This window comes from Lytechinus variegatus, chromosome 10, assembly GCF_018143015.1.
Source record: "Lytechinus variegatus isolate NC3 chromosome 10, Lvar_3.0, whole genome shotgun sequence".
NCBI lineage: Eukaryota > Metazoa > Echinodermata > Echinoidea > Temnopleuroida > Toxopneustidae > Lytechinus > Lytechinus variegatus.
Genome location: NC_054749.1, coordinates 4,487,467 through 4,514,669, shown reverse-complemented (window position 1 = coordinate 4,514,669; position 27,203 = coordinate 4,487,467). Strand labels below are relative to the sequence as shown.

The 27,203-nt window shown below is 36.4% G+C and overlaps 1 protein-coding gene across 3 annotated transcripts in view; it reads right to left on the bottom strand.

Moving 5' to 3' along the window:
• LOC121422333 (ankyrin repeat and fibronectin type-III domain-containing protein 1-like) overlaps window positions 1-27,203 on the bottom strand; it is a 79,093-nt gene that overhangs the window by 25,677 nt on the left and 26,213 nt on the right. For 2 of the 3 annotated variants that reach the window (XM_041617309.1, XM_041617308.1), the window contains exons 3-12: window positions 22,759-22,880; window positions 22,111-22,250; window positions 20,334-20,435; window positions 18,361-18,587; window positions 14,135-14,317; window positions 13,110-13,243; window positions 12,111-12,189; window positions 10,667-10,780; window positions 9,930-10,027; window positions 1,945-2,035 (exon numbers count right to left, since the gene is read on the bottom strand). In XM_041617309.1, the coding sequence (XP_041473243.1) occupies window positions 1,945-2,035; window positions 9,930-10,027; window positions 10,667-10,780; window positions 12,111-12,189; window positions 13,110-13,243; window positions 14,135-14,317; window positions 18,361-18,587; window positions 20,334-20,435; window positions 22,111-22,250; window positions 22,759-22,880 (1,290 nt within the window). The remainder of the gene's footprint in view (window positions 1-1,944; window positions 2,036-9,929; window positions 10,028-10,666; window positions 10,781-12,110; window positions 12,190-13,109; window positions 13,244-14,134; window positions 14,318-18,360; window positions 18,588-20,333; window positions 20,436-22,110; window positions 22,251-22,758; window positions 22,881-27,203) is intronic. The other variant, XM_041617310.1, reaches the window with a different exon arrangement.

Genomic DNA, 27,203 nt, shown 5'->3' with positions numbered 1-27,203 from the left:
CTATTTTCTTAAAGAGAAATGCCAGTAGTTGCAGTAAACACTGATTTCATGAGAAAGTCTGTAAAACCAGGCTTAATTGTCAGAATATCATCGAGGATCTAGATCTGGTACAGTTACATAAACTGAACTTTGTGAAATCTTGAAATCTACGCTGAAAAATTTTCACACTGAAGATCACCAACACAGATAGGCACACGTGGGACAGTGTATTATTATTGCTGGAATAAAGACCCGACGGAAGTGACCGAATCCGCGCTTATTTTTCAGCAATTACACAATTTCTTCCAGAATCCTTTGGCACATATTTTTTATTCATACAAACAGACACTTGGGTGGTCATTATATTAGATTCTGTAAAAAGTCATTTTGAGATCGTTACCAAAACTGGGATTTATATTTAATCATCCAATTCACAGACCTATGGAGATGCACTCAAATTCGGCTTGGGACAATCTACTCATGGTCTATACCATCGTATTTTATTCAAACAGAGAGGGAAATGTATGCTATTCACCCCAAGATCACAATCAGAGGGCAATTGGAATCCACTACTTGTATTCCTACTGGTGAAGATGGGGTTAAAGGCGGAGTTCACCCTGACATTAAATTGGTTTTGAATAAAGCAGAAAATTCACTGAAAAATATTGGTCAAAGTTTGAAGAATATCCATCAAAGAATAAGAAAGTTATGACGTTTCAAAGTTTTCGATTTGTAACATCATATGTTAGCAGACCCTCCATATATCTCAAAACAAACATAAACCTTAACTTGTCTTATGCAATCAACACCGCTTTGTATCCTCTGGAAAAAGCGCTATATAAATCCAATTATTATTATATATGTTTGTGTAATAAAAATCCTATAAATTCTGTTTCTAATGGAACATGATGAACGAAAATAAGTTAGATACAAAAGGGGGTATGAAATGATGTATTTGATGATATATATACACTCTCACATACATATATACAATTTTTTTTGAGAATGACATTAAAAAAAAAAGGCCACAATAACATAAGGAGGTGCTGCTCATGTCTGACGTCACAAAATAAAAATTTTAAACATTCATAACTTCGGTATTCCTTGACGGATTTTCATCAAACCTCCACAAATATTTTTCACTACGGGTATGATTTATACTTTTCTTTAAAACAAATATCATCAGGGTGAATGTCCCCTTTAAAACCCCATGATTAATTCTGAAAAGGGCTAATCCGAGGTATAATCTATAGATTGAGTGAATGAGGGCTGATAGAACACCAGCTATTTTTTTCTCCTTCCTTGTTTGCTTGTGCATCATTGGTATTAATGAGTCCCTTAGGAACCTATACCGTTGGACCACTCGTTGACACACGTGGGAAAAAGAGACACGCGACTCGGGGGAAACGTGCATGTGCCTCGTGCGACGAGGATAACATCACACACCACAGTTGATAATCAATCTTAGCCATGTTAGGATCGATATCCTTTCAGTACGAACAGAAAATAAAATGAATCTTAAATGTTTCAAAATTATTTTTAATCTTGTTGCTGAACACCAGGTTAGTTTCCTCTGCCTTTTGAATAATCATTTGTTTAAAAAAATTGTTTTTAAGTTACCTTCTCATTTCTTTTGACACATTTCCCTTTTTTTCTCTCTGTAAGCAGTCTACACCTTCATATTGAAATCGTTCCAATTTGTCACACTCTCTATGTCTTATATTTATCAACTTCTTCATCCTCATTCTCCTTCCTCTTCCTCCTTCTCCCCTCCTTCTTCTTCTTCTTTCTCTCCTTCTTCTTCTTCTTCTTTCTCTTCTTCTTCTTCTTCTTCTCCTTCCTCCCTCTTCCTCCTCTTCTCCTTACCATTCTCCTTTTCTTTTCTATTCTATCTCCTTGGTTCTGCCTTCAACTTTTCCCCACTCTATCATTCTCTCCTCCGACCCTTAATCTCGAAGTACTTACAAGAGGGGACAGCACATGGCGGGTTTGACGTCTGGGCGGGGCCAAAGCCCTTCATGTTGAAAGCAGATACACGCACATAATACTTAGCACCCTGCATCATAGAAAAAAGAAAACATCATTATTCAAAAATATGAAAGCAAAACAAAACCAACTCAAATTACACATTGATCATACTGTATATAATCTTTTCTAAAGATAGTCAAAAGAACATCAGCATAAGAAGAAATACATTTTTATTTCATATCTTGGACAGAAACGCATCTAACTTAAAAAATCAGATATGAATTATTTGATTTTCATGTATTATGGCATCTTATGTATCTTTACATTTTAGTACATTGTATTTGAGAAATATTGAATAATGTCATGATTTTGAAAAAAAAAGGGATATAAAAAAAACATGGCATATGTAAAGCTACTCCACAATATATCACAAAATTCAACAAATCCAGCTAACACATTAAAGATACAAATTGTGAAGAAAATACAAATGAGGCTTTTATCATTATCATATATATCAACATATCACATTGAAATAATATGATACCAATTATCAAAGCGCAGTAGAGTATATGCACATAGTAGCTGCGCTATATAAATGGACCTATTATTATTATTATTAAATATCTCTCCTTACTACATTAAGATCAACTTGCCTTGGGCCAGCTACGAGACTTTTGCATGACCAGCAGAGGATCAACTAATCCAAAATAGATTCATTCCCATCTCAAACCAAACCTCTCATCAAATTCAACCACGCAATTAGAGTGGACAACAACGAAAATCACAGAAATGTCTGACAAATTGTATTTTCCAGGAGATACAAGAATCATTATTTGCACAGAAAAGCAGCAAGGTATCCAGATATATGATCTATTCCAGATGTATACTAACAAGGTCGCAGGATCATCAATGAATAATTTCTTTGTACCAAACCTCACTCCAAGTAAATACGAAGATGAAAAACTGAATGAAGTTTTGCATTTGTCAAACTTGTCCACAAATACAACTCCTCTTCATTCAGATTTGCAGTTGCTTCAAATGAACAATCCAATGAGCTGAAAAGGCCGAGATGATGGCAAACTACAAATGTGCCCTGAAAAGTTTTGACAGCTCCAGGTATCGCACAACGATGACCCTCATAGGATGCTAAGTTGGAGTACAGCTCAAAATATGGGTAACACAGTCTTGTTTCGTTGGATAATTTAAATTATTCAAACTTTATTGTATACTTTCTTTCACTAGTGGATATCCCGTTCCAAGTCGGCCATGTTTGTTAACAACGCTGCTTTAATCAAACAAAGATCTTGCTGACTTTACAGAACAGGTACTCAAACATCCAGTAGCGCCCTTTCACTCTCTGAGAAGAAGAACCGCACAGGTTGTGCAAAGAAACTGCTTCTCCAGCAAAACAGATCTGGCCTATTATGTTAGAGAGCTTTCAAAGGAGTAGCTTCTGTACTAACCTGTGTGATTGCTGGCGGTGTCTTTTGTATTCATTGATGCTCGTCAATTGTCCCTGACGATCAATGGATTGGGGTTGGTCTGGTTCCAACTGAAGGAATTGGAAGAAGACTATCAACTGCTTGATTTTTATGAGTTTACTCTGTTTTTGAGCTTGTTTTCTTCACTGCACAAGCCATTTAATCCCCAGACCAGGTATTTGATACTGAGGTTTTTTTTTTACCTGACTGCTAAGAAAGCAGGAATGCCTGTGAGCAAGCAACCAGCGGACCAACGGCTTATGGTCCTCTCCAAGGGACCTGGTAATGAGGATAAATGCCTTACCAAAGGGCACTAGCGCACCACCTGGGAATCTAACCTGGGTCACCGGAATCCGAAACCCTCGCTCTACCGACTAAGCTAGAAACATATCAAATTAAAACTCAGTTTGCACCACTCATAAGACAAAAATATATTATCACTCATAAGTATGTATATACTCTTTTCATATTTCTTCAGTTTTTTAATTATTTTAAAATGTTAATGTGTAATGCATATGTTATGAATTTAAAGGTTACTACTTGAACCAAAAATGATTTTTTAACATACAGGCCAATATTTGCCAGGAGTTTGTTGAATATCTCAACAGAAAATAGCTCAATTCATCAATACAAAGATAGTGGTAGGACACCAAACTCTTAGATTATATTTTTCAATTTTTCTATGAAAATGCCTGTTATTTCTGGGACTTTTATCCTCCCCTCTAGCATACCATCTTTCCTCTGACCCCCCCTCCCTACCTCTCCCCCCCCCTCCATCCCTCTCGCCCCTCTCCTACCAATCCACCTGTGACTCACCACCCCATGGGTCTCCCATTAACCCCAAAGCCGCTGAACAATTCCCTAACAACAATGGGAGACATGTAACTCCCCTCAAGCCTATATCCTTTGTTTCCTTTTAACCCCACCTCATCCAAATGCACCCTCCCAGAATCCCAGTTTTAAAATCCTTTCATCATGCTACAATAAACTATTGATTTTCCCCTCCCTTCCTTGACAGAAAAGCATGTTAACACCACCTAGCATTCCTATTACCCCCACCACTACCACCATCACCTATACCCCTTTTCATAAACCTATCCTCCAATTAGCCGCCTAAGAGTAATGCGGATAATTCAATAAAAATTGCGTTCATAAACTCCAAAATAAGCCGCATTATTTTTACGAGCACCCGTCCTGAAAAAGGCGGATAATCGCCATGACAACTGGACATGCCCCCTCCGATGCGGTTGTGTTGGAAAAGGGTGACCTTGTGACCGCACCATGGCAATTATCCGCATTATTTGGAAATGCGTTCATAAACTCAAAATCTTATCCCGATGCCGCTATTATGCGGATAATAGCAGCATCAGAGTAATGCGGATAACTCTTGCCCTCCTCCAATTTTACGACCAAATTATGCTGCTATTAGCTGCCTAATTCATTTTAATTGGGTTTATGAAAGGGGTACTAGAAAACAAAAATGCCTGAATGCTTTATATCAGGAGCAACCATTTAAATGTGTAATAAGGTCGAATCTAATATCTATCATCCCTAAATAAAGTGTTACGCAAATTTGCAAATACATGATAGTTTTTGTTGATTATTCTGCATTTTCCCAGGTGTAATTTTTTGGTACCTGGAAGGGACAGGTTTTCTTTATTATTCTCCAGGGGGGGGAAGGCCACTTCCATTGACGAGTGGATATCATGCGCGACCATGGGGTCTCGAAAGGCACCCTAAACACGTATTTTCCATATTCTGAGAATGCACCCCTTAACAAGTATTGGCGTCTGAAACCCTACCCTTAACAAGTATTGGAAACAAAACGATACTCTTGGCAAGTATTCCTTGAAATGAACCCCTAAACAAGTACAGCGATATTTACTGTTATGTCATGGGTCCGTCGGTCGTCGGTTTTACCTTCACATGCCATTTGGTTTAATTAGTATGGCCCCATCTTCAAGACCACGCGCAAATCGGATTCTAAACTCTGTAGTGTTGGGGCAAAATGGACATCCTTTATAAAACATTTGAACCTTGTTTTATCGTCCCCACAAATTTGACCCTAAACACGTACAGCTTTCCTAGCGAAATAGATACCCTTTTTTTAAATTATTTTTGTATTTTGACACCCTTATCACATTACGTACGTAACGTGCCCTATCGTGAAAACGACATCCTTTTTACGTGTTTTGGGGGTTGCCCATGGTATCCACTCATCAATGTAAGTGGCCCCCCAGGATTGTTCTTAAGAACACCTTTGTTAAGCTAGGACAATAATATTATTTTCAAAAAAAGTTGTCAGAAATCTTTCGAATGAATACTTCGTATGATGGGTACTCGGGTAAAACAGAATAAACACATCTTTTGCTCTGGGTTTTTCCATCACAAATAATACAGATCATTGTGCAGGTAGTGACTGTAATTGTAATGTGTTAGAAATTACTACAAAACTTTTTAAAATCTTGCTTGCAAAGTGTTTAAAATGCTGTCTTGTACAGACAAGAAAACACCAAGAGATAAAATAACGGGTATACTATGGAAATACATGCTCGTAGCAGTTCCACTGAATAGTCACATTTCGAAGCTGTGCACAGCAATTGGCACAATGACAGATTCAAAACCACAATTCGATCAGTGGGAACAAGCCGTTGACAATAGGCCCCCATCAATCAATAAACACTTATTGAAACTTCAATCCAAGCCTACCCTAATCCATTTTCTCTCATAAAATTAGACATGAATACAAAACACATTTTCCTTTCTTTCAAACCGATTTCCCTCACATTAGTTCACAATAAAAGCGACGCAGGGGAACAAGAGTCACAACTTGGCAGGGGTATCAAATTCAACACTTAAAAAACCCCACCACCTCAAAGTTTGAGTAATTCATTTACTGACAAGAGGACAGTTCTCAAAACATTTTCCCTCACATTTCCTCTCTGTGAAAACAATGGAACTTCGACTCTGACTTGGCTTGATGGTCGATTGTGACGCTTCAAACCACTTGATTCTGAACTAGAGTCTGATTTAAAGGTCAAGTCCACCTCAGAAAAATGTTGATTTAAATCAATAGAGAAAAATCAGACAAGCATAATGCTGAAAATTTCATCAAAATCGGATGCAAAATAAGAAAGTTATGACATTTCAAAGTTTCGTTATTTTTAACAAAAAAGTTATATGAACGAGCCAGTTACATCCAAATGAGAGATGATGTCACTCACTCACAATTTCTTTTGTTTTTTATTGTTTAAATTATAAAATATTTCAATTTTTACGAATTTGAGGATTAGGACCTCCTTACCTGAAGCACAAAATGTTAAAATAATTGAATTTCACGTGTTCAGGGAGGAATAAAACCATTAGTCACATGACAATGACGAGAAAATAAAAATATTTCATATTTCATATAATTAAATAGAAAAGAAATAGTGAGTAAGTGATGTCATCATTTCCCTCATTTGCATACCGACCGAGATGTGCATATAACTGTTTTGTGAAATGAAGCGAAACTTTAAAATGTCATAACTTTCTTTTTTTACATCCGATTTTGATGAAATTTTCAGTGTTATGCTTGATGGATTTTTCTCTCTTTATTCAAATCAAATTTTTGTTGGGGTGGACTTGTCCTTTAAACTCTGGTCTAAAGTTGGGGTTTAACTATGGATATCCATTTGCGACACCAATCTCTCACGCTACAGGTTCAATCAACTCATCGGTTTAACTCAGATCATTCATAACTGTCTGGGAATAATAACTTAATTAGTTCTCTTCACCATAATAGCCTGATTAAAGAGCACATTGAACATACAATGTTAACAAGATTTTAACTTTTTTTTTGCTTCCTATAATTTTGGCACAGGGTAAGACCTTGGCCTCACTTAAACTGGACATGGCTTTAAACACTCTCATATGCTTTTCACACTGCATTTCCTTAACCCCATACTATCTTTTTTTGGTTTCACACTGTCTTTCTTAACCCCATACTATTTGCTTGGGCGGGGTTAGCGCCTTAACCCCGGACTATCGCACAGCTCATAAATATTGATGATTTTGCCATACAGAGCACAATCAACGTGCAATTTCGACTTCTGTGATTGGCTAATGCTCAGCCCCACTTTCGTTTCACATGGCATCTCTTAGCACCGCAATTGTGGTGCTAACACCACAATAAGCCAGCTATCCCTGCTTTTTTGCAGGGCCAGATATTTACGTACTATTTACAGTGCTAGCCCACTTTGCTTAAAACGTAGTGTGAAAACAAAGTGGGTTAAGTGCAGTGTGAAAAGCATATCACTCTCCAACTTTCATGACATTCTCACTAGGAGCTGAATACAAGACACATTGACATTTCTAAATATTTTCCCTCTCATGGTCTTGCTGATTTTATAAGGAACTGCATTTGTGACTTGGCACACAGATTCTTCTTTTGACACCTACATGTAGCAAACACTCCCTGTTGAACTTGGGTGTAATTCATCCACAATGACGGGTAGTTTTTGACACTTAACTACACCCTTGCCCAATTTGCCTTCAAACGTTGGGTAATTCGAGGGAAGAGGCAATATTCAGGGGTTTTAGACCTCAGTTTGAGGACACAGAGGAAGCATCGATCAATCGGTGCAAGACTGCCAAGAATACATACATGTACCTCAAACCAAAACAATCAAATCTACAATTCTTGAAGACAGAATTCTCATCGGACCTCTGACTAGAAAACAAAAATGATCATTTGCTACTTTGTTCTTTAGAAATGAATAACCAGAATCTGCTTTTTCTTTCTTGAACAATCCATGAACAGTATGATTGACATATTTTATAGGACTCTGTAAACTGCATTAAATCAGAAGACAATATACATATCATGTATTGTGCTTTTTTAACAGATAAGGAATAAATTCAAATTAAAAAAAAGAAACTTTTAAATTTGAATTCCCACATCTTGTAAGGCTAAGTAAAGTGCAATATCCAAGTAACTACATAAGCCAATCCTGCGGTAGAATGATCATCAACTCATCATATCAGTGTGGGGTCACTTTCAATCAAAGCCAATATTTTTTCGCAACAATTAAATGGAGGTAAAGCTTGTTTGCAAAAGTATTCAATTTCATATACGACATAAATATGTTACCTTGCAAAATTTTTTAATGTATTTTTTAAAAAGAGATAAAAGGAGCTGACAATGAATTTTGCCCAATAACCTGAATGCCCTACAGGGTTTAGAAGATATATCAAACAATGCCAGTCTTGGGAGGATGTAAAAATTCAATTTAATATTCATATGACTATGTTCAACCCAGGTTTTCAAAACCCTTCTTTAATTCACAAACAGTCATTGGATAATGAAAAAAATACTTTTTCAATAACCATGACATTGATTTATAACACTTATATCATAAATAATGCAAGACTTTTGAACAAAAAAGTTGCAATAGTTATTCTCCTTTAAAAATAAAAGGGCATAAGCGAGGTATTGGGTTATTGACTTGATTCAAATATATATCTGTAATACTGAGCTCACCGAGTATATCTTAATTCCATGGATTAAAACGGATTTGGGTAAGAACCAAGGGGATTAAAATAGGACCCAAATGCGGACGTAGTCCTCAATCTGTTGATTTAGAACCCTCATCAAGGATAAAAAGTTTCTTTCTTTGGAAGTAAGAAAAACAAAGCATTCATATTTAGACTGACTTATAATTGCATGGAACATATATCTCAGTCATCTACAAGACATTATTAAAGTATAGTACCACTTCCACAGCTCTCAACAATACAAAGAAATTCAATATGCAACAGGGTTTGTCTAAGATTTAGTTTCTAAAAAATGGGAATTTAAATCAACATGTCTGAGATCCACAATGAAGAGTGTGATGTACATATGTAATTATACATAAAACAAAACATTTCATACTAAATGACGATATCACAACTAATATGGAATCATAACAAATTTATGAATTATATCAAATAGATTTGTCAAGAGACCACGACAGTGTCAAACTTGCTCTTTCGCTACAAACACGATATAAGGTAGTATAGTAGTTCACACTTTTTGCACGAAAATGGCTGAACATCAATGTCGAATTCTGTTGTGGCATTATTGCAGTCAACTCAGTTTTATCACATTTCACAGTTTATAACATATTTCTTAAACATGCCAAGCAACTCTTCAACTAATTTGAAATGATTGGATATTTCACTGTACAATAAGCAGAAAGAAAGAAAAAGACAATAGTCACAGTTTCACAACTCCTAGTCTGATACCGGGCATAGTGGCTCAGCCGTAGAGTGACCACCTCATGAACAGGAAGGTCTAGGGTTCAATCCATGGCCGGCCGAATCACACCAAAAACTCATCATAATGGTACATTCTGCCCTTGAGCTAAAGCACTCGGCATCAAATTGCGTAAAGCAAGGCACATTGAAAGAGCATGTTTAAACCTCAAGTGGCTACCCCGGATAAATAGAATATGATAATTTAATCTGGTGATTTCTTACCTGTGTTAGCCCTTGTATAGTATATTTGAGGTTGCTGAAGTGGTACAGTATATGTTCACCAGCTAAAGGACAGAAGTCTTCGTTTTGGCTCCATTCAACTGCACAAAGGAAGGCATACAGAAGAAAAATAAGTTATTCTATTCAATGCCATATTCTGTCACAATGATGATTCAGATATACCGGTGTAATACATATACATTTCTCTCTTTTTGAGAATTTATTCTCACAAGGCCTCTATTTCGTTTAAGTTTTCTTCCATTCAGTGATAATAATCAATCAGGGCAAATGTTTTATTCATTAATAATATTACATTATCTTTTAAAATTATTTTATGCACTTTTTACTTGTTTGCATTGTATATATGCAGGCACATATGTCATTTTTAATCTACATGCATTTGAATTTGATGGAATAAATGAATTAAATTGAAAAGAAGTCACATAGTGTCATAAATATATGCGCTATATAAATGCAGTTATTTTTATTACTATTATTAATATATTTTTATTATAAGAAAGTGTAGTAGGTTTCAAGGTACACCACGTATCTTTAGCAATTGTTGGTCCCATATTTCGAAAAGTGCGTTCTTGCCATCTTCAAACGTTGAGTTTGGGTGGTCCTTTTCAGGACCAACAATTGCCCAAGAAAGATACATGGTGTACCGGGAAACCTACTTCACAATTATTCTTCAATATGGAAACCGTCAGAAGTTATGTCATGAGGAACATTATACTTACTTTTGAACCGGGTAGCCGCGGCACCATTCATGTTCAACGGCTCCTCAAACGTGACAAGGAGGGACGAGCTACTGGCTGTGTATAACCGCACCATAGCTGGTATGTCAGGTACTCCTTGAGAAAGTGAAGACAAAAATCGAACAAAGTTTGTTACAATGTAAACATGGCAATTACGCTCATCAGGAAATAGAGATATAATCATGTGGATTATTTTGGATCTCAGTATTAGTAATCTCCTTTATTTTTTTTCTTTCTTCAATGTGACCACACCACATAATGTCGCATTGTTCATCACCATAAACATAATGAAAAGGGAGAAACAATGATTTCCCTATTTCCCAAAATAATACGATTTTGATATAAACAAACAAATGCATCACTGATAAAGGTATTAAATCATCATCATTACAGAAAAAATATATACAGCTTGAAAAGTTGATCCTTTGTGATTTTTTTAAATTCAAGATATTGAATAAAAACAAACTGAGAATTGCCTTCAAAACTTAAGAAATATATTTTAAAAATCAAATAAACAATAAATTTAATAAAAAACACACTTGATTGTCAAAATCAGAGATAATACCACAACAATGAAATGAACAACTGGTTATCTACCTGGGAGCATGGTGATCATTGCCACCCATCTAGCGCAGGGAAGGTATTAATTACCCCACTTTCCTCTCAAAATGGGCCACAGTTATCACAACTAATGAGGGTGGATATACACCATTACTCATGCACCAACTTCATCCTTGTCTGTATCTGAAATTGCATTTGTCTATCGAGGCTTCTGATTGGTCTAAATCCATCATCATAAACAGCAAAGGTGATGACATCACTCCGCACACCTGAGAGGATGGCTATCTTTGCTACTGATCTCCGACCTCTCACTTATCTAGCATCAGTGACATCAGACTAATTTCATTTGAAAGTATGATTTGGTCCGAAGCTTTGTTTTGCTGGCCTCGTTTTGCGTAATAGTTTGGTGCCTTGTCTAGATAATAATGAATCCTTTCCACCTTTTTGTATGATGAAAGATCTATATTATCAGACCTTTTTGTTATCTCAACCTTTTTCATCAAATTTAGCATTTGTGACCATAACAGGAAGAGACAAAAACAAATAGAATCTGTTCTGCACTTGCGATGTATTAATAAGAAAAATAACTTTCTCAGGTGTTTTGACCAATGTGAACTAATTGCAAATTTGTGGGGCTAAAATACACAATAATGAATAATGTAACTCCCTTGATCACAAAAAAGAAAAGGAATATGAAGAATAGAAAGGGGAAAAGGACAAAGAAAAATAAAGAAAATGAGAAACAAAAAAAAAATTAAGAAATACAAAAGAAAAAGTGGAGAAAACAAGAGCAAGAAATAAAGACAGAAGAAAGAAAAGAGTCAAAGCTTGACTTTCCAGAAATGTTAAATAGAGGGCGACATACTTGCTTGTTCAAAGCCTGTCTTCATTCGTTTGAGTAACCTGTAACGCCATTCCCAATCCACAAGTTGCCTATCGGCATCCTAAGAAGGGAAAAAATAGAGCGAAATACATTGAACTTCCCCCAGATCTCTGTTCTATTGCGACAATTTGAAATCTTTATAAACATCTCACATTACAAGATTACAGACTGTCAATACCTGGCTATTTTATTTTCAGTGAAAGAATCTTCACACATTTATTATGCAACCAAAATTTTTATAAATTGTTGATTGGTATTCAACATTCCCTTTGTTCTCATCCCATATGGTCCAATCTTGGTTCATATACAACCAGTTGGTCCACTAACTACTAGTAGTTGGTCTTATTGTATACTTTCAGTGTATATTTTATATTGGTGGCCCGTTTATATAAGCTCTGCTTTCTCAGGGGTAACCAAACCATCATTCTTTTTTCTTTTTTTGCTTTATATTCTGTTTGTACCTATATATAATTATCTATATTGGTATTTATTTGTCCAATTGTTTGTACCTGATGATGGTTGAATAAATGAAAAATTGAATTGAATTGATTTGCAATTTAACCTAATTACCATTTTGTTTCATTTCAATTTATGCAATATCCTCAAATGTCATCTTGGTCAACACCAAATAGAACTATCTAAACAATTCAATATTGACAAAGTACAAAAGAATAATCAGACAAAATGGAAATTAGACCATATAGGTACAATTTATGAGACTGAATGATGTATAGACCATGTTATGGTTGGACCAAATAATAATTAGACCAAATTGACAAGTAGACCAAGTGGGTGCAGCCATGATGGTGTTTTAACGATCTGAATATAAGACAGTCTTCTATTAAACCAACTGGATGTAAACCAAATTTCTAAAGCTCCATGAAGAGCAATATGCTAGCAATATGGCATGTATGCGGTCTTTACAGACAGGTCACAAATGGTAGCTTATTTTGAAAATGGGAAGGAATTAAAGAAATTTACCTTGATGGAGCTGGAAGAAGAAGCGTTATTATTGCCAGAGCCGTTGACGACTCGAGTCGTTAGATCCTGGATGACTTGTTCTGCTTCGTTGATCAGAGTATTGAGCTTGTTCAGCCGGACATCTTTCAAAAGAACTGGAAGGAAAGGGGGAAATATATATATTTTCATTAAATGAACTTTTTATTTGCACATCCCTTATCTCCCTCTTTCTTTCCTTTGCCACTTTACCCTCCCTATTATAATTTTGTAAGTACTTTTTTGCCTTCTTTACAAGCTTTTGCTTTTCTTGGCCCTCCGTTCATTTCTTGTTTCTTTTCATTGATAAAATTACTGCAACAAATTGTAGTTTTGATTAATTTATATTCAACATTTGTTATGAAATGTCATTGATTTGTCTGTAATATCTATTATATTGAATATGTATTGTTACTTTGATTGTATTTTGAAAAAATTGTTGAACGGAAATAAATAAATCTAAATCTAAAATCTATATCTAAATAAGTTTATCTTACTCATGATAACTTGAAATGGGTGAGGAAATATCATTTCTCATTGGCATCATCAATTAACGATATGAAATTAACACCATCGTCATCACCAACATCACCACCACCACCACCATCATCATCATCATCATCATTATCATCACCACTATCATCATCATCATCATCACCGTCGTCATCATCATCATCTTCACCATCATCATAAGAACCATCACATTTATCATTACTATCATCCCAACCTTAATTTCCATCACCATTGACATCTCCATTTCAGTCATCATCATCATCATTACCATCATCATCATCATCATCATCATCATCAACAACCACCAAGACCAAAACCACAACATCATTCAAGTTCCTCTACCAAAATCAACATAATCATTATATCTCAATCATCACAAGCATCTCTACCATCTCTGTCCTCTGACAACCATCACCACCACTTCCCATCAAATTAATTCTCAAACAGTTTTAAAGCACATATTTAATTTTTTTTATTGAATGAGTTCTTGGACTTACATCTGGGATTTTCCCTTGCTCCATGTGATAGGAGCAACCTTGACATGGGCATGTTATTGGTCATGACTGCAATGTCCAGGACCGTGAACTCATCTGGGTTGGGTTGGTTCAGGTCCAGCCCATTGGCTTCCAGGCAATATTTCGCTGCATCCAGATCCTGATGCTCCACTGCCTCAAACAGAGCTGGAGGTTGAAAAAATGGATGGGAGCAGCAAAAACTTTGTCATTTACACTTTCACTTCTGGTTTAGACTTCTGCTCAGTAACCTGACCATGTAACATTATTTCCTTTCCTACAATATTCATCATTGGGAACACATTGGCAAGTAGAATAGGCATATGCCATGTAACCTGTCTTTAGTGACCACAAATAGAAAACCCAAAGTGTGGCTGTTATAGACAGGTTACTGCTATAAACAGGCTCTAATACAGGGACATAACTAACCTTTAATAATAATAATAATAATACCCAATTTTTATAAAGCGCTTTTCCCAGAATGGCCCAAAGCGCGTTACAGCATATTATTACCCCGGTCATTGGATTCATTTCAATCCCGCACGAAAAGTGCACAATATCCACTCCCTGGGGAGCATTCCTTGCATTCATCGCAGCCTCATTATGGCGCTGGCAAAATCAAACATACAATATCTTTCGCATCCTACCGGGTACAAAATAAGAGACATGCGTTAAATTATGGATGAAAACCGTTTTCTCTTTGCAAAATATGGACTATCCTATTAAATTGGAACAGTTGGCTAGCATTGGATAATATTATGAGGGTGAGAATTTTCTACTAGATGGAAGGAGTATGAGCAATACCAGTCATGCATTTCGTGCCAAAGAGATCCATTGATTTCAACAAACTCCGGGGGGGGGGGGCAGTCAAATATATTGCTGTACACACGTGACCAGAAAAAAAAACGCATTTACAGGGGGTGTTTTTTCAGTTTTGGACAGGCCATGTGTGCTCTCATTAAGGGTATCAAAAACACAGATTTGAGAAAACAAGGGTAGTTTTCAAACAGTGGTCAATGGTCAACTGCAGGGTCAAACGTATTTAGGGGATATGTTTTTTTTCCCAACCTTTTTCCCCGGGGTCATATTCTGGCGACAACTTGTTTAGGGGCTAAAATGTGTAAATAAAGCCTGCGGAAAACTTGTTTAGGGATGTTTGGAAATAATTTGGCTACGCATGTGTACAGCAATACATTTTACTGTCCCCCCCCCCCTCCCCCCCGGAACAAACTGCCTGTACTTTCTGGATAATAATGCAATTTCAAGAGTACCATCGCTTTTGTAATAATGCAGACATCACTCGACTGACATTGACCTTCCCGTTAATGAAACTGGAATTCTATGCCCCCTCACTCAACTCGAATCCACCCATCCAATCTACATAATTACAAATTCATAATTTCATTAGGATGATTATAGCGGGATGCACGAGGTTCAACAAATGCCCCATTTCATTCTATTATATACACCTCTGTAATATACATGCAAGGGTTACCAAGCAAGACGAGACTTGGTAATACTTTCTAATTAGGTGGTCTGTCTATGACAGATCACCTATTGATTTCGTCAGAATTTTCTTTATTTCTTTCTTCCTATCTTTATTCATTGTACCTATTTTTTGTCGCCAACTTTTCTCGAAATTGGCTGAATCAATTTTGCTGATTTTTTTGTCATATATAGAATCTATCATAGAGACGGCAAAATAAGCTTTTCAAGGTCATATGGTCATGATGACGTCATCTACGCGCCATTTTGTAAAATTCTTCATTTGATCATATCTTCATTATCAATTATCAAAAATTAACAATATTTACATGACATTAACTTCATGTCAGGGGTCAAATGCCAATGTCATCAAAGGTCATGTAGAGGTCATGACGCGCGCGTACGCGCGCGTCAAAGGTAAAAAAATCGTCCAAATGACCTATAAAATTTTTTGGGTACGTTTCAGGTCATTTTAAGCATTTCAAAAATTTGCGCGCGCGCACATATGCGCGCGCGTTTCCGCGCGTTACACCTTAACGCAACGCAGAAAAACCGTTTCTTTTAATATCATTGCATTGCTAATGAAATTCTGAGCAATTTGATACCTTGATCAACCTTCTACAACCATTAATAACGAAATTAACACCCGTTAAACTTTGCAGCACGTGTGCGCGCGAGCTCTCACTATAGGCCATATATGGGCAAAAACATGCCTATTGCAAATTCACTGTAGCTCTTTAAATAGTCCGTTGACCCCCAATTTTTTTTTCATATATCGATAGATTATGAGTTGTAAATTTGATTTCATGTCACCATTGTCCCTAAATTATCTCGTGACGTCATCAAATAGGCGCCCAAACTAAAAATTTCATTTATTCAAAAATGACGTCATCAAATTTATGCAAATTTGGCTGTAACTTCTCGAATATAAATCATTTTTCGCCCAGATTTCGATATGTTGTAGTTTAGAAGGTACTCTTTCTCCTTAGTAAACATGAATATTCGTTTTGAGAAACGCATCATTGCGTAAAACAGCGATGAAAAGAGGCATGTCATTTTTCCTCATTTTGCGTGTAATCTCTATGGGACATGACTTTTTCCCAAAACTAGATTCGACATTCCTCTATTTCGTGAGCCATATCTCCATTTTTTCTTGTCAGCTTTCCTTGAGCCTTTGATATGTTGTAGCTGAGATTCTGGGCTATCGGAAGTGTGCCCTTCATTTTTGGATCAGATGCCGGGATCATGCCCGTATTTCACTTGCAAAATTGGAATTGTAATTTTCAAAATTGCTTACGTGTAATCTCTATGGGGAATATCGTGGCTCAATGGATAACGCATTTGACTTGCTTTCTCGAGGGCGGAGGTTCGATTCCTGGGGTAGAAAAGATGATTTTTTTTTTCATTTTTTTTTTCTTTTTGCCACCTCTTACATGATCCTTTATGATAATTAAAAGGTATGAAAGTTACAATTTAGCAAGATAAAACAGATTATAATTGTTTTTTTCATATCACATGTATTTTGTGTGTAATCTCTATGGGACATGACTTTTTCTCAAAACTAGATTCGACATTCCTCTATTTCGTGAGCCATATCTCCATTTCTTCTTGTCAGTTTTGCCGGAGCTTTTAATATGTTATAGCTGAGATTCTGGGCTTTCGGTAATGTGCCCTTCACTTTTTGATCAGATGCCGGGATCATGCCCGTTTTTCACTTGCAATATTGGAATTGTAATTCTCAAAATTGCTTACGTGTAAAGTCTATGGGAAACATTAATAATCACATTGAGCAATGGTCAAAATTTATTCTTAGGATGTCTAGAATCAAGATTATCAATCATATCTAAATTATTCATTTTATACACTAGCCGACTCTGAATGAAAAATCATGACAGACCACCTAATTCGTCCGCATGACGAATTAAATTCTAGTTATATTTGAATTACGAAAAAAAAAGCTTTTAGTTCACAACTGACTGCATGTGATATAAAACGATAGCGATCTTTAATTTACTCAATTTTGGTGATAAAATACAGCATGCTGACTTTTACTTTTCAATAATTTGCTCCCTGCTCTTGATTGCTTGCTTTACAAGTTAAATAAAGACATTTTATATATAGATATATATATATATATATCAATTAGACAGTTTTTCAGAACAGTTTCTCATAGAAATGCTAGACTAAACAAAAGTATGAACAAATTGCCTGGTTGGCAGAGGGGTGTTAACTCATGTGTGCCCTATACATTTCACATCTCATGTGCTTGAGCTAAAGCTCTTTTTGCCAGCAAGGCTGTGATATAACTGCAGACCTGCTAACCTCTGGGATCAAAAAATTTATTCTGTGATTAAAAAAGTGTATTTTCCCCCAAAAGTGTATTTCATAATAAAATGTGTGGCAAACTGGCTCATTGCTGCGCTCAGGCTGCATGCAAGCTAAAATACGCACTGCTCTTGCAGATAAAAAAAACACATTTAAACATGTGTATATCTCACCCTGGTTTTAACAAAATGATTGAAAAAAAAAACAAGTTACCTGAAATTACACTGATCTAATAACAATATTTGTGTAAGTTTTGAGAAATAGATTTTTCTCAATAAATTACAATTTTGTAAAAAAAAAAATACAAATTTACTGCCGTATTTTGGTTGCAAAAACGTATTCAATACGTCAAAAAACGTACTGGTTGGCAGGTCTGTAACTGTATTCATAAACTAGTTTACCCTGTAGGTCGGAAATGTATTTGGAGTTTCTCCTGCCCTTGTCCTTGACGGAACTGCCCCCGAGGCCGGTGGAGTCCACCTCATTGGTGCTTGCCCCCCTCTTCTTGCCGGAGAGACTCCTCTGGAGCTTGTTTGGGGCGAGGGGAGATGGAGGGATGGAAGAAGATTTGCTTTTGTCGTCTCCGGGTACCAGGCTCTCCATGCTGTGTGCTTTCCGGACATCACCACTATCAAAATGAGATTTTCAAAAAAATAAAATGACTCAATAATGTTTTATTACAAAATAGCTCCCCTACCCCCTACTATATAATATCTCATAAAGAGGAGGTTTTAACTTTGTTGTACATCATCACTATCAAAATAAAATGTATCTAGTGTCACCAAGATGCCACAAAAACTAAATTGGGACACACTGAAAGTCCCCAGAAGGCTAGACTGACAACAATTTATACATTCTATGATACCCCCCCACACACCTCCCATGGAAAACTTGCATGAATATCTTTTGAGAAGCAATGAATTTCACACAGCACCACTTTAAAAATGACTTTGTTCAAAAGTTTCCAAAACCAAACAATCTCCAAGCAAAATGATGGATGATAATCCTTTGAAAAGTAAGCAATGCATTTCATAGAATCGACAATAAGGATTTGCAATGCAGATGTTTGCTTGCCTAGGAATAGTACACACTTAATAATCCACACAGAAAACAAGAATATTTGATTGATTCTAAGATTAAAAACCCCTTAAAATATCCACAATCCAAGAACATTCAATCATGTTAGTTCTTAATCAATAAGAGGGAAAATGGAAAGAAAGAGGGAAGGACAGCTGGAAGGAGAGATAATACAAAGAAGGTATAGATAATGGCAGATTGAGAGGTACACGTGAAGGGGGGGGGGTAGCGAGAGAAAAAGGGGAATCGATATTCCAGAATCCATTAGATTACACATGAATTCCCAAAGCTAATACATCAAGGATTCCCCGTGGCCCTATCTTTCACTCAGGGGCAAACCCCATTTTAAACACACAAAAAAAAATTCCTGTCATCAATTTGTCATCAAAAGTTTGTAGACCTCTGACTACGAAGATCATTTTTTTGCAAATATCAATAAAGATAAAATAAATCTGTTTATTTTGATATATTACAGTAAAAACCTATCTATAAAACCTATCTTGGTGAGAAGGTGGTCGTTAGGAACACGTTTCTGTAAAGCATTGTAAATTGAGAAAAAAATGGCAGCTTTATACATTGTTTTTTATTTGATTTGTGAGCCATCAATTGGTCTCTTCTCTGGGAAATAAACAAATTGGTAGTTAACAAGTTAACCTATTGTCTACTGGAACCAGATGGTCCCTGTACAAAAGTCTATGGGAATTACAGAATTCAGTAGTTAACAGGTTAAAACTTGTCAACTTGGAACAGAGGGTTTCTATGCTTAGTCTAGATGAATGGCAGAAATCAACAGTCAATAAATTAATATTTTTTTACTGGCATTGTATAGAATGCTAAGTCAACATAAGTACATGAAAACAACATATTGATTCACATGTCATAATGGATTAGTACACTCGATACTGACCAATCACCCAAATCATGAAAACCACAGGAGGCGGAATCGCGGAAAATGTTATTTTTCACATTTATCATGCATTTTATATGATATCAAAAAGAGAAAATATGACGTTGGAGGCATTATCAATTAAGATGTGTATTAATATCATCCTGTTGGGGGAAACGAACCTCAATATGGAGAAAAAAATGGAAGAAAGCTCTACATGATGAGAAATAAAAATAGAGTTAAATCAATCACTCATGCACTAGTATGGTATCCTCAAACAAATAAAGAATGTTGAAATATAAATGAACACAAGACGAATGGATTAATATCAAATAGAGTTGTCAGTGAAAGGTGGACCAAAACTTCACAACAATGAAACACAAGAGCGGTCGAAGGACAGGAGAGCCTTACGTTGATGGTTTACGAGGCACGGTCCCATGGTCGTCGACCAGGAGCATACTCCAAAGCCTGTCAGGGATACCGTTGGCGCTGGCGACGTCGGACTCGTAATCACTGCATGCGGGGGATGTGGTGACAACGATAACGGACATCATGCTCAAACAGAAATTTCATTCCCAACTTAAGAAAATTCACTGGAGTAAACTCATAGAATGCAAGCCAAATCATAATAGTGTACAAGTATTTTAGCATGCAAGGGCAGCCATATGTGAACAGCTACAAGCAGGATTTGAAAAAAAAGGTTTGTTCACATTAATATTCACCAAAATAGAGTTTCAATCTGTACATATGCACAATACAAAATCAAATTAATTCCGGTATCCACTAAATGATGCATGAGACTCGTAAAAGTCGGTATGAAAGTTTTCAGAATTCAGGAAGAGTAATTTCAATTTCTGCTACGGTATCTCTTGAGGTCATCGGTATAAGTACAGTAGAGTGTTGTCTAATAATTTGTCACAACACAAGTAACATCTGGAGACATTCACAAATTTAATGTCCCTGAATCCTTGCTATTATGGTGAGTTGAAATAGCCTGTATCCAAATTTTGAATGATTCTTAAAATCCACATTAGCGAGGATACATGACTTATTTTGTGTGCTTTGGGATAGTCCAAAAGTATCTCTCATTTATTGGTCTGACGATCATGATGCCTCGATCTAGAATACTCTCTCTCACAAACAGCATGTTCATGAGCTGATAGATCGACTATAACTATCTCACTAAATCAGCTTATGTCGCCTGTACATAAATGATTACAATCATCTCATCACATATTCTAACTGATATAAAAAATACTGGTAGGATGAAGCATTAATCTAACATTACCATACGCCCTTCGTTCGTTTGATCTAACCTACTTGAATAAGCTATTTCCTGTGGGAGGTGAGATGAGACAATTTTCAATGAGTTTTATCAATATTCTGATCAGTTGGAATTCAGCGGCTACTACAAAAGACCTCAGGCACTGAGATTTGAGTGAAGATATGGCGAAATTGTGAACTAGACATCGCAAATCTACTGCTTAATTAACACTTGGTAGCAAGCCGATTGAATATGATGTCATCTTTAAAAATAAGTATCCTTGAGCAAAAATGTTTCAAACAGAATTAGATTTGGGTGTGTTTATCTGTAGATAAAATCTAGATAAATTTCCATTCTGCTAATTCATAAAATAAGATAATTCTATTTCGGTAAAGCCAAGAGATATTTTTAGAAACTATATTGATAAATGGTATGAGATAATAACAATGATTAAGGGTGATACAAAATAATCACTCCATGCAACAAATGATCACAAACTAATGCACCAAACAAAAATGGAATTGAGGTAATTGTAATAACCTTATTAGAAATATTTGCATTACATAATGGATGAAAAATAACATATTGTTCACATAAGTCCATTTCGTATTGCATAAAAGGGTCTGGATTTCTTAGTATAGGTCTTCATAATAGCTCCTTGAGTGTGTAAAGGTGTGTGATTGGCTGAAAGTTTTATAACCAGAACACCAACAGACATGCAGTATATTGATGCAGTGTGTGTTCCACACACAAGTGGACTGATACATTTGCAAAAAGGGGTGTCCATGAATTCATTGTGCATGAGGGATATATAGTGTTTATTATATGGTGTATTATTGCAAACAAAATGTGCTTTGCTACAAAATTCACCTCAAAGAAGGTACAGGGAATGGTTCATTTTACACCAAAGGGGTGTTCACTGACCTGTCGACACTAACGGAGCGTTGCCTGCATGGAAGCTTCTCCCCTCGCTCTCTCCTTTCCCCCCTCTGGCTAAGTCGACGAGCCAACTTGGCCAAACCTCCATTGCTGTTGCTTGTCCTGACTCTGTCTGTCTCTGGGGTCTGATAAATAAGGCAAAATATTGGAAGAGGGCGGGGTATGATACAATATACTTGTTTACACATGTGGTCATATTTATCAAATAACAAATAAAAAAATAAATTTTACTAAAAGTATTTCAAATATTTTCAGATATTGAAAAAAAAGAGATAAAGATTATGTAATAATTCAGGGGGGTGTGTCACAAAGATTCAAGTACGACTTATTTCGAGTCGCATCTAAATGCCGCCGTGTACATGATATGCAACGTGCAATCTTATTGATTGATACGCAGTAGTGCGCATCCTCTTGGCATGATCTGACCAATGCAGTCATGCCTTATATACCGCATGCAACAAGGCATTTAAGTGCGAATCCATTCTTTGTGAAACACCCCCCAGATAAATAAACGGAGGTGTTGGCATGATACCAATTGCCTTTGACAATGCATTGGGTGTCCTAGAATGAGTGCATATAATCTTACTAATGCCCTTGATGTTGTGCATCATTTTTACAATATTGTCCGCTTACCGTAGGTCTTGGTGGTACTGGGTAGTATAGCTGTGATGAGGTTTGAGAGAAGGGGGTGTCCTCTAAGCTTGGTGTCGGGGGTAGGTACCCCTCCTCATCATCTTCTAACCTCCAAGCAGCACCTAAAAATGATATTAATAAAAAACCTTGATTTAGACATTTTTTAGATGAGCTATAATTCAGAGCTGAATTTAGATAAAGTTTATGAGCATTTGAAGTCTGTAGTCACCCATTATATAAATGGTGGCGATGTGACAGGTTATTCTTGTGATATTCAATTGTTTATTTGCTTCAAAAATATTTTAAAGGAAATTCTTTCAGAGACAACTTTTATGTCAATGTTTTCATTCATTCAATCACTGGATTAGTAAATTTATATCTAGATTACTGGTATGTTATCAGAACATATACTATCAACTATACAATCATCACCAAAATCATACTCACTGTCAGGCACCACCATCATCATCATCATCATCATCACCACCACCGTCATCATCACCACCATCATCAATATCATCATCATCATCATCCTCATCATCATCACCACCACCATCAGCACCACCACCATCACCATCATCATCATCATCATCATCATCATCATCACCATCATCATCATCATCATCACCATCATCATCATCACCACTATCATCATCATCATCATCACCATCATTACCATCACCATCATCATCACCACCACCATCATCATCACCACCATCATCAATATCATTATCATCATCATCCTCATCATCATCATCATCACCACCACCATCAGCACCACCACCATCACCATCGTCATCATCATTATCATCACCATCACCATCACCATCATCATCATCATCATCATCATCATCATCATCACCATCATCACCACCATCACCATCACCATGATCATCATCACCATCACCACCACCACCACCACCACCACCATCATCATCACTGCCACTACAATAAGCAGTTTCACAAAGAACAGCGAAGTCATCATCATCAGTTACTGAAATGATATCTTTCATTGAGGCAATAGCATGGTTGCATTTATTCACCATTCTAGCGACTACAACAACCTGTAACTATATCTTCTCAAGAATTATTCATCACTAGAAGTGGTTCCACAAGATACAAATTTTATCACAGAAAGATGACGGATGCCTCAGTGATTCTTACATGATATTCAAATCACCCCCACTTTGGCACCTATCAAGGACAAAGATTTTGAATAACAAGTACAATCTACGTATCTGATGACAGAGATAGTAGTTCAAGCTTCTCAGTTTCGCGTTGCGATACAGAGTGAACACAGCAGGTGCTCTCACACCGACTCGATCTCCCAAAATACTGGGAAATTCATGAACACTTATTCAGGACTCAATACCTGATAATTATTTCCCACATCCTGACTCTCAGATTTTGGGTTAAGTCTGGAAAGTCATTAGCATGCACATTAGTTCCCAAGTAGCAGACGAGGGACACACTTAAAAATCGCTAACTTCCGCGAGCTAGTGACCCAAGCGCCATGCGGGGCCCGCCCAGCTCATTGGCCCGGATGGGAAAATTCTCATACTTTCTCTTATCACACTGCAAGAATATCCGCAACCTCAGAAAAATTCCTGATAAATTTCTTGTACATTTGACAAATACCTCTTTTTTCACAGGTATTTTCTTTTAGGAACATTTCAAGTAATTTGTTTTCGCACTGCCAAAAATACCTGATATTTTCTGATCGCGTTGGTATGAAAGCAACTTCTTAGTTCTTGTCATGATGATAAGCCCTAGCCTTGATTATGACGTATGATCGGGTGAAGCATTCGTAAACAGAAAACAACACCACCATCAGGCGTATTTATTGTGTTTTTAATTAGGAATTGTTTATTTGAATAATTCATGAATAATCCTCTTGAGTTCCCAAGCAGGAATATACAGGTATCACATTCCTATATACTTGGAAATCTTTAGGCAAGCTATGCATGAACAAAAAACAAGAATCTATTCTTACAAATGATGCACAGAATTGCCATTCTTAATTACCCCCTTACTGTTGGTGGATTATCATGAAGTAAAATGAAAAAATACCAGTGGCATAATGAGCCAAAATTTGGAGGGGGCCTGTTATGGTCTATTGGGGAAAAAGTTATTAAAAAACTTGTGAGTCAAGCGAGCCTGCAAAAATTTCAAAAAATTTATTACAAACATCCAACTTCAAGATAGATTTTGACATAATATGCAGAAAATATTTCATCCTTTTTCACTTTCCTTTTCTTTTCTTTACTTATCTCTTTTTTTCCCTTGGCCATGAAACTTTTTTTTTTTTGGGGGGGGGAATATACATAGAGAGCAAAGACAAACCAGTTTATTATTGTTTATTCAGTCACAACTTGATTAGAATTTTCTTGTTTATAATTGGAAGGTAATAAGATATTCTCTAAAAACTTTGAATCATTGTCTCTGTGTCAGCTTAAAGATAGACTTCCCTATCAAAGATGCATGGAACATGTAGCAAAAGAAATATTAATTTATCTGCAAGAAAGCAAGATAATGAACTCCTCTTATATGCTCATAATCTCAAAGGGCACGCTTTCTTCATGAAATGTCCAAATTTAAGCCCAAAAGAGCTAAAAATGAATGTGTAGTGTACCATATGGATGATGTCATAGATGTAAAAAAAAAAGAAGGCATTTGTCAAAAGCAGCTCCATTTCCCTGGTGATTCGTTACCTTCTTTACAACTTCTTTCCACTTCAACCATCAGTGGTTTAAGAGATCAAGTGCTTACGGACAATTAGTGATGCTATAGTTAGGCGTAAAATCCTCCCAGGAGCAGCTAAATAAAGAGCATTCATTGGTAATCATGTTAGCCTACATTACACTCCAATCAACACATTTAATTTAGAATTGTATTTTCCCAACTGGATTCATCTTGAATGGGAAGGAAGCGGGAGCGGACGTTCATAAATATAGATAAGAAACTGATGAAATAATTCATTCATAAAGCGAAACGAGAATAGACATACTTAACCACTTCCCCCGTGCACATGGACATCCCCCGAATCGAGTCTGCCGGAATTTAACAACTTTCACGATTACAACGGATTACTAGGGGGTAACAGCCAGACACGTCACAGCGTGACCGACATGAAATATTCATTTTTTTTTAACGATGGCTTGTGACGGAAGATCAGGGTATAAATAAAACAAAATACAAACTGTTGAAAAAAAATCAATTCCCAGCAGATTTGAGGCTGAAGCTCTTTTCTAATTGGGTCATTGCCCAGTATAAGAGAATTATTTATGAGGTCGAGGATGAAATATTATGTCTGATGAAGTTTGGAGGGTTGTACTTGTGCTGAAATATCAACAGATTATGATAATCAATTGCTAGTGATCTGCGATGCCAATTTTCATGGTGGGCATGCATTTTTTACGATGCAATCAGTAATACGTCAGAACTGCTCAGTAAAAAGTTTTTCCTCTTTACTTTGCAAATAAATCATCATCATAATCATCATTTCAACAATATCTTTGTCAATGTCGATCTTCATCAGTACCATTATCATCATAAACATTGTCACATCGTCATTACAAGTAGTATCGATGCTTTTATTATGATCATCATCAGTCATGACTGTCAACATGATCCGCATGATGATCATCATAAATCTAATCACCATCATCTTCATTGTGATCATCACAGTCATCACCACAAAAGCCTTTATCATCGTCACCACCACCAACACCACCATCATCATCATCGTCACCATTGTCATCATCATCACCATCAATACCATTATCATTGTCATCATCATCATTATCACAATCATCATCATCATCACCATCATCATCACCATCATTAATATCATCATCATCATCAATAACATTATCATCATCATCATCATCATCAACATCATCATCATCATCACCACTATCATCATCCCCTTCCCCACCATCACTGTCATCACCAACCTTATCTAGGTCAACACGATCACAATCCTCTTCATCGTAATCATCATCATCACCACCACCACCATCACCATCATCATCATCATCATACTAATTATCAACATCATCATCATCATCATACTAATTATCAACATCATCATCAACTCTCGCACCATCATTGTCATCACCATCCTTATCAAGGTCAACACGATCAAAATCCTCTTCATCATCATCATTACCATCATCATCATCATCACCATCATCATCCTCTTTGGCATAAGTAGGGCTCACTGCAGTCATTCTACTTCATGCTTATCTTACAATTGGTTGCTTCACAGCTCATGCATACAACTAATCAGGAATTATCTACAATTACCATTCCATATATCTTGTTCTTTCTCGCTGTCACAGATCAAGGCACACCATATACACCTTTCAGAAATATAGTGCAGAAATGCCAAATGAAAAAGTCTCATTAAACCATTCAATAGCCCTGCCTGGCTTTACCCCTTC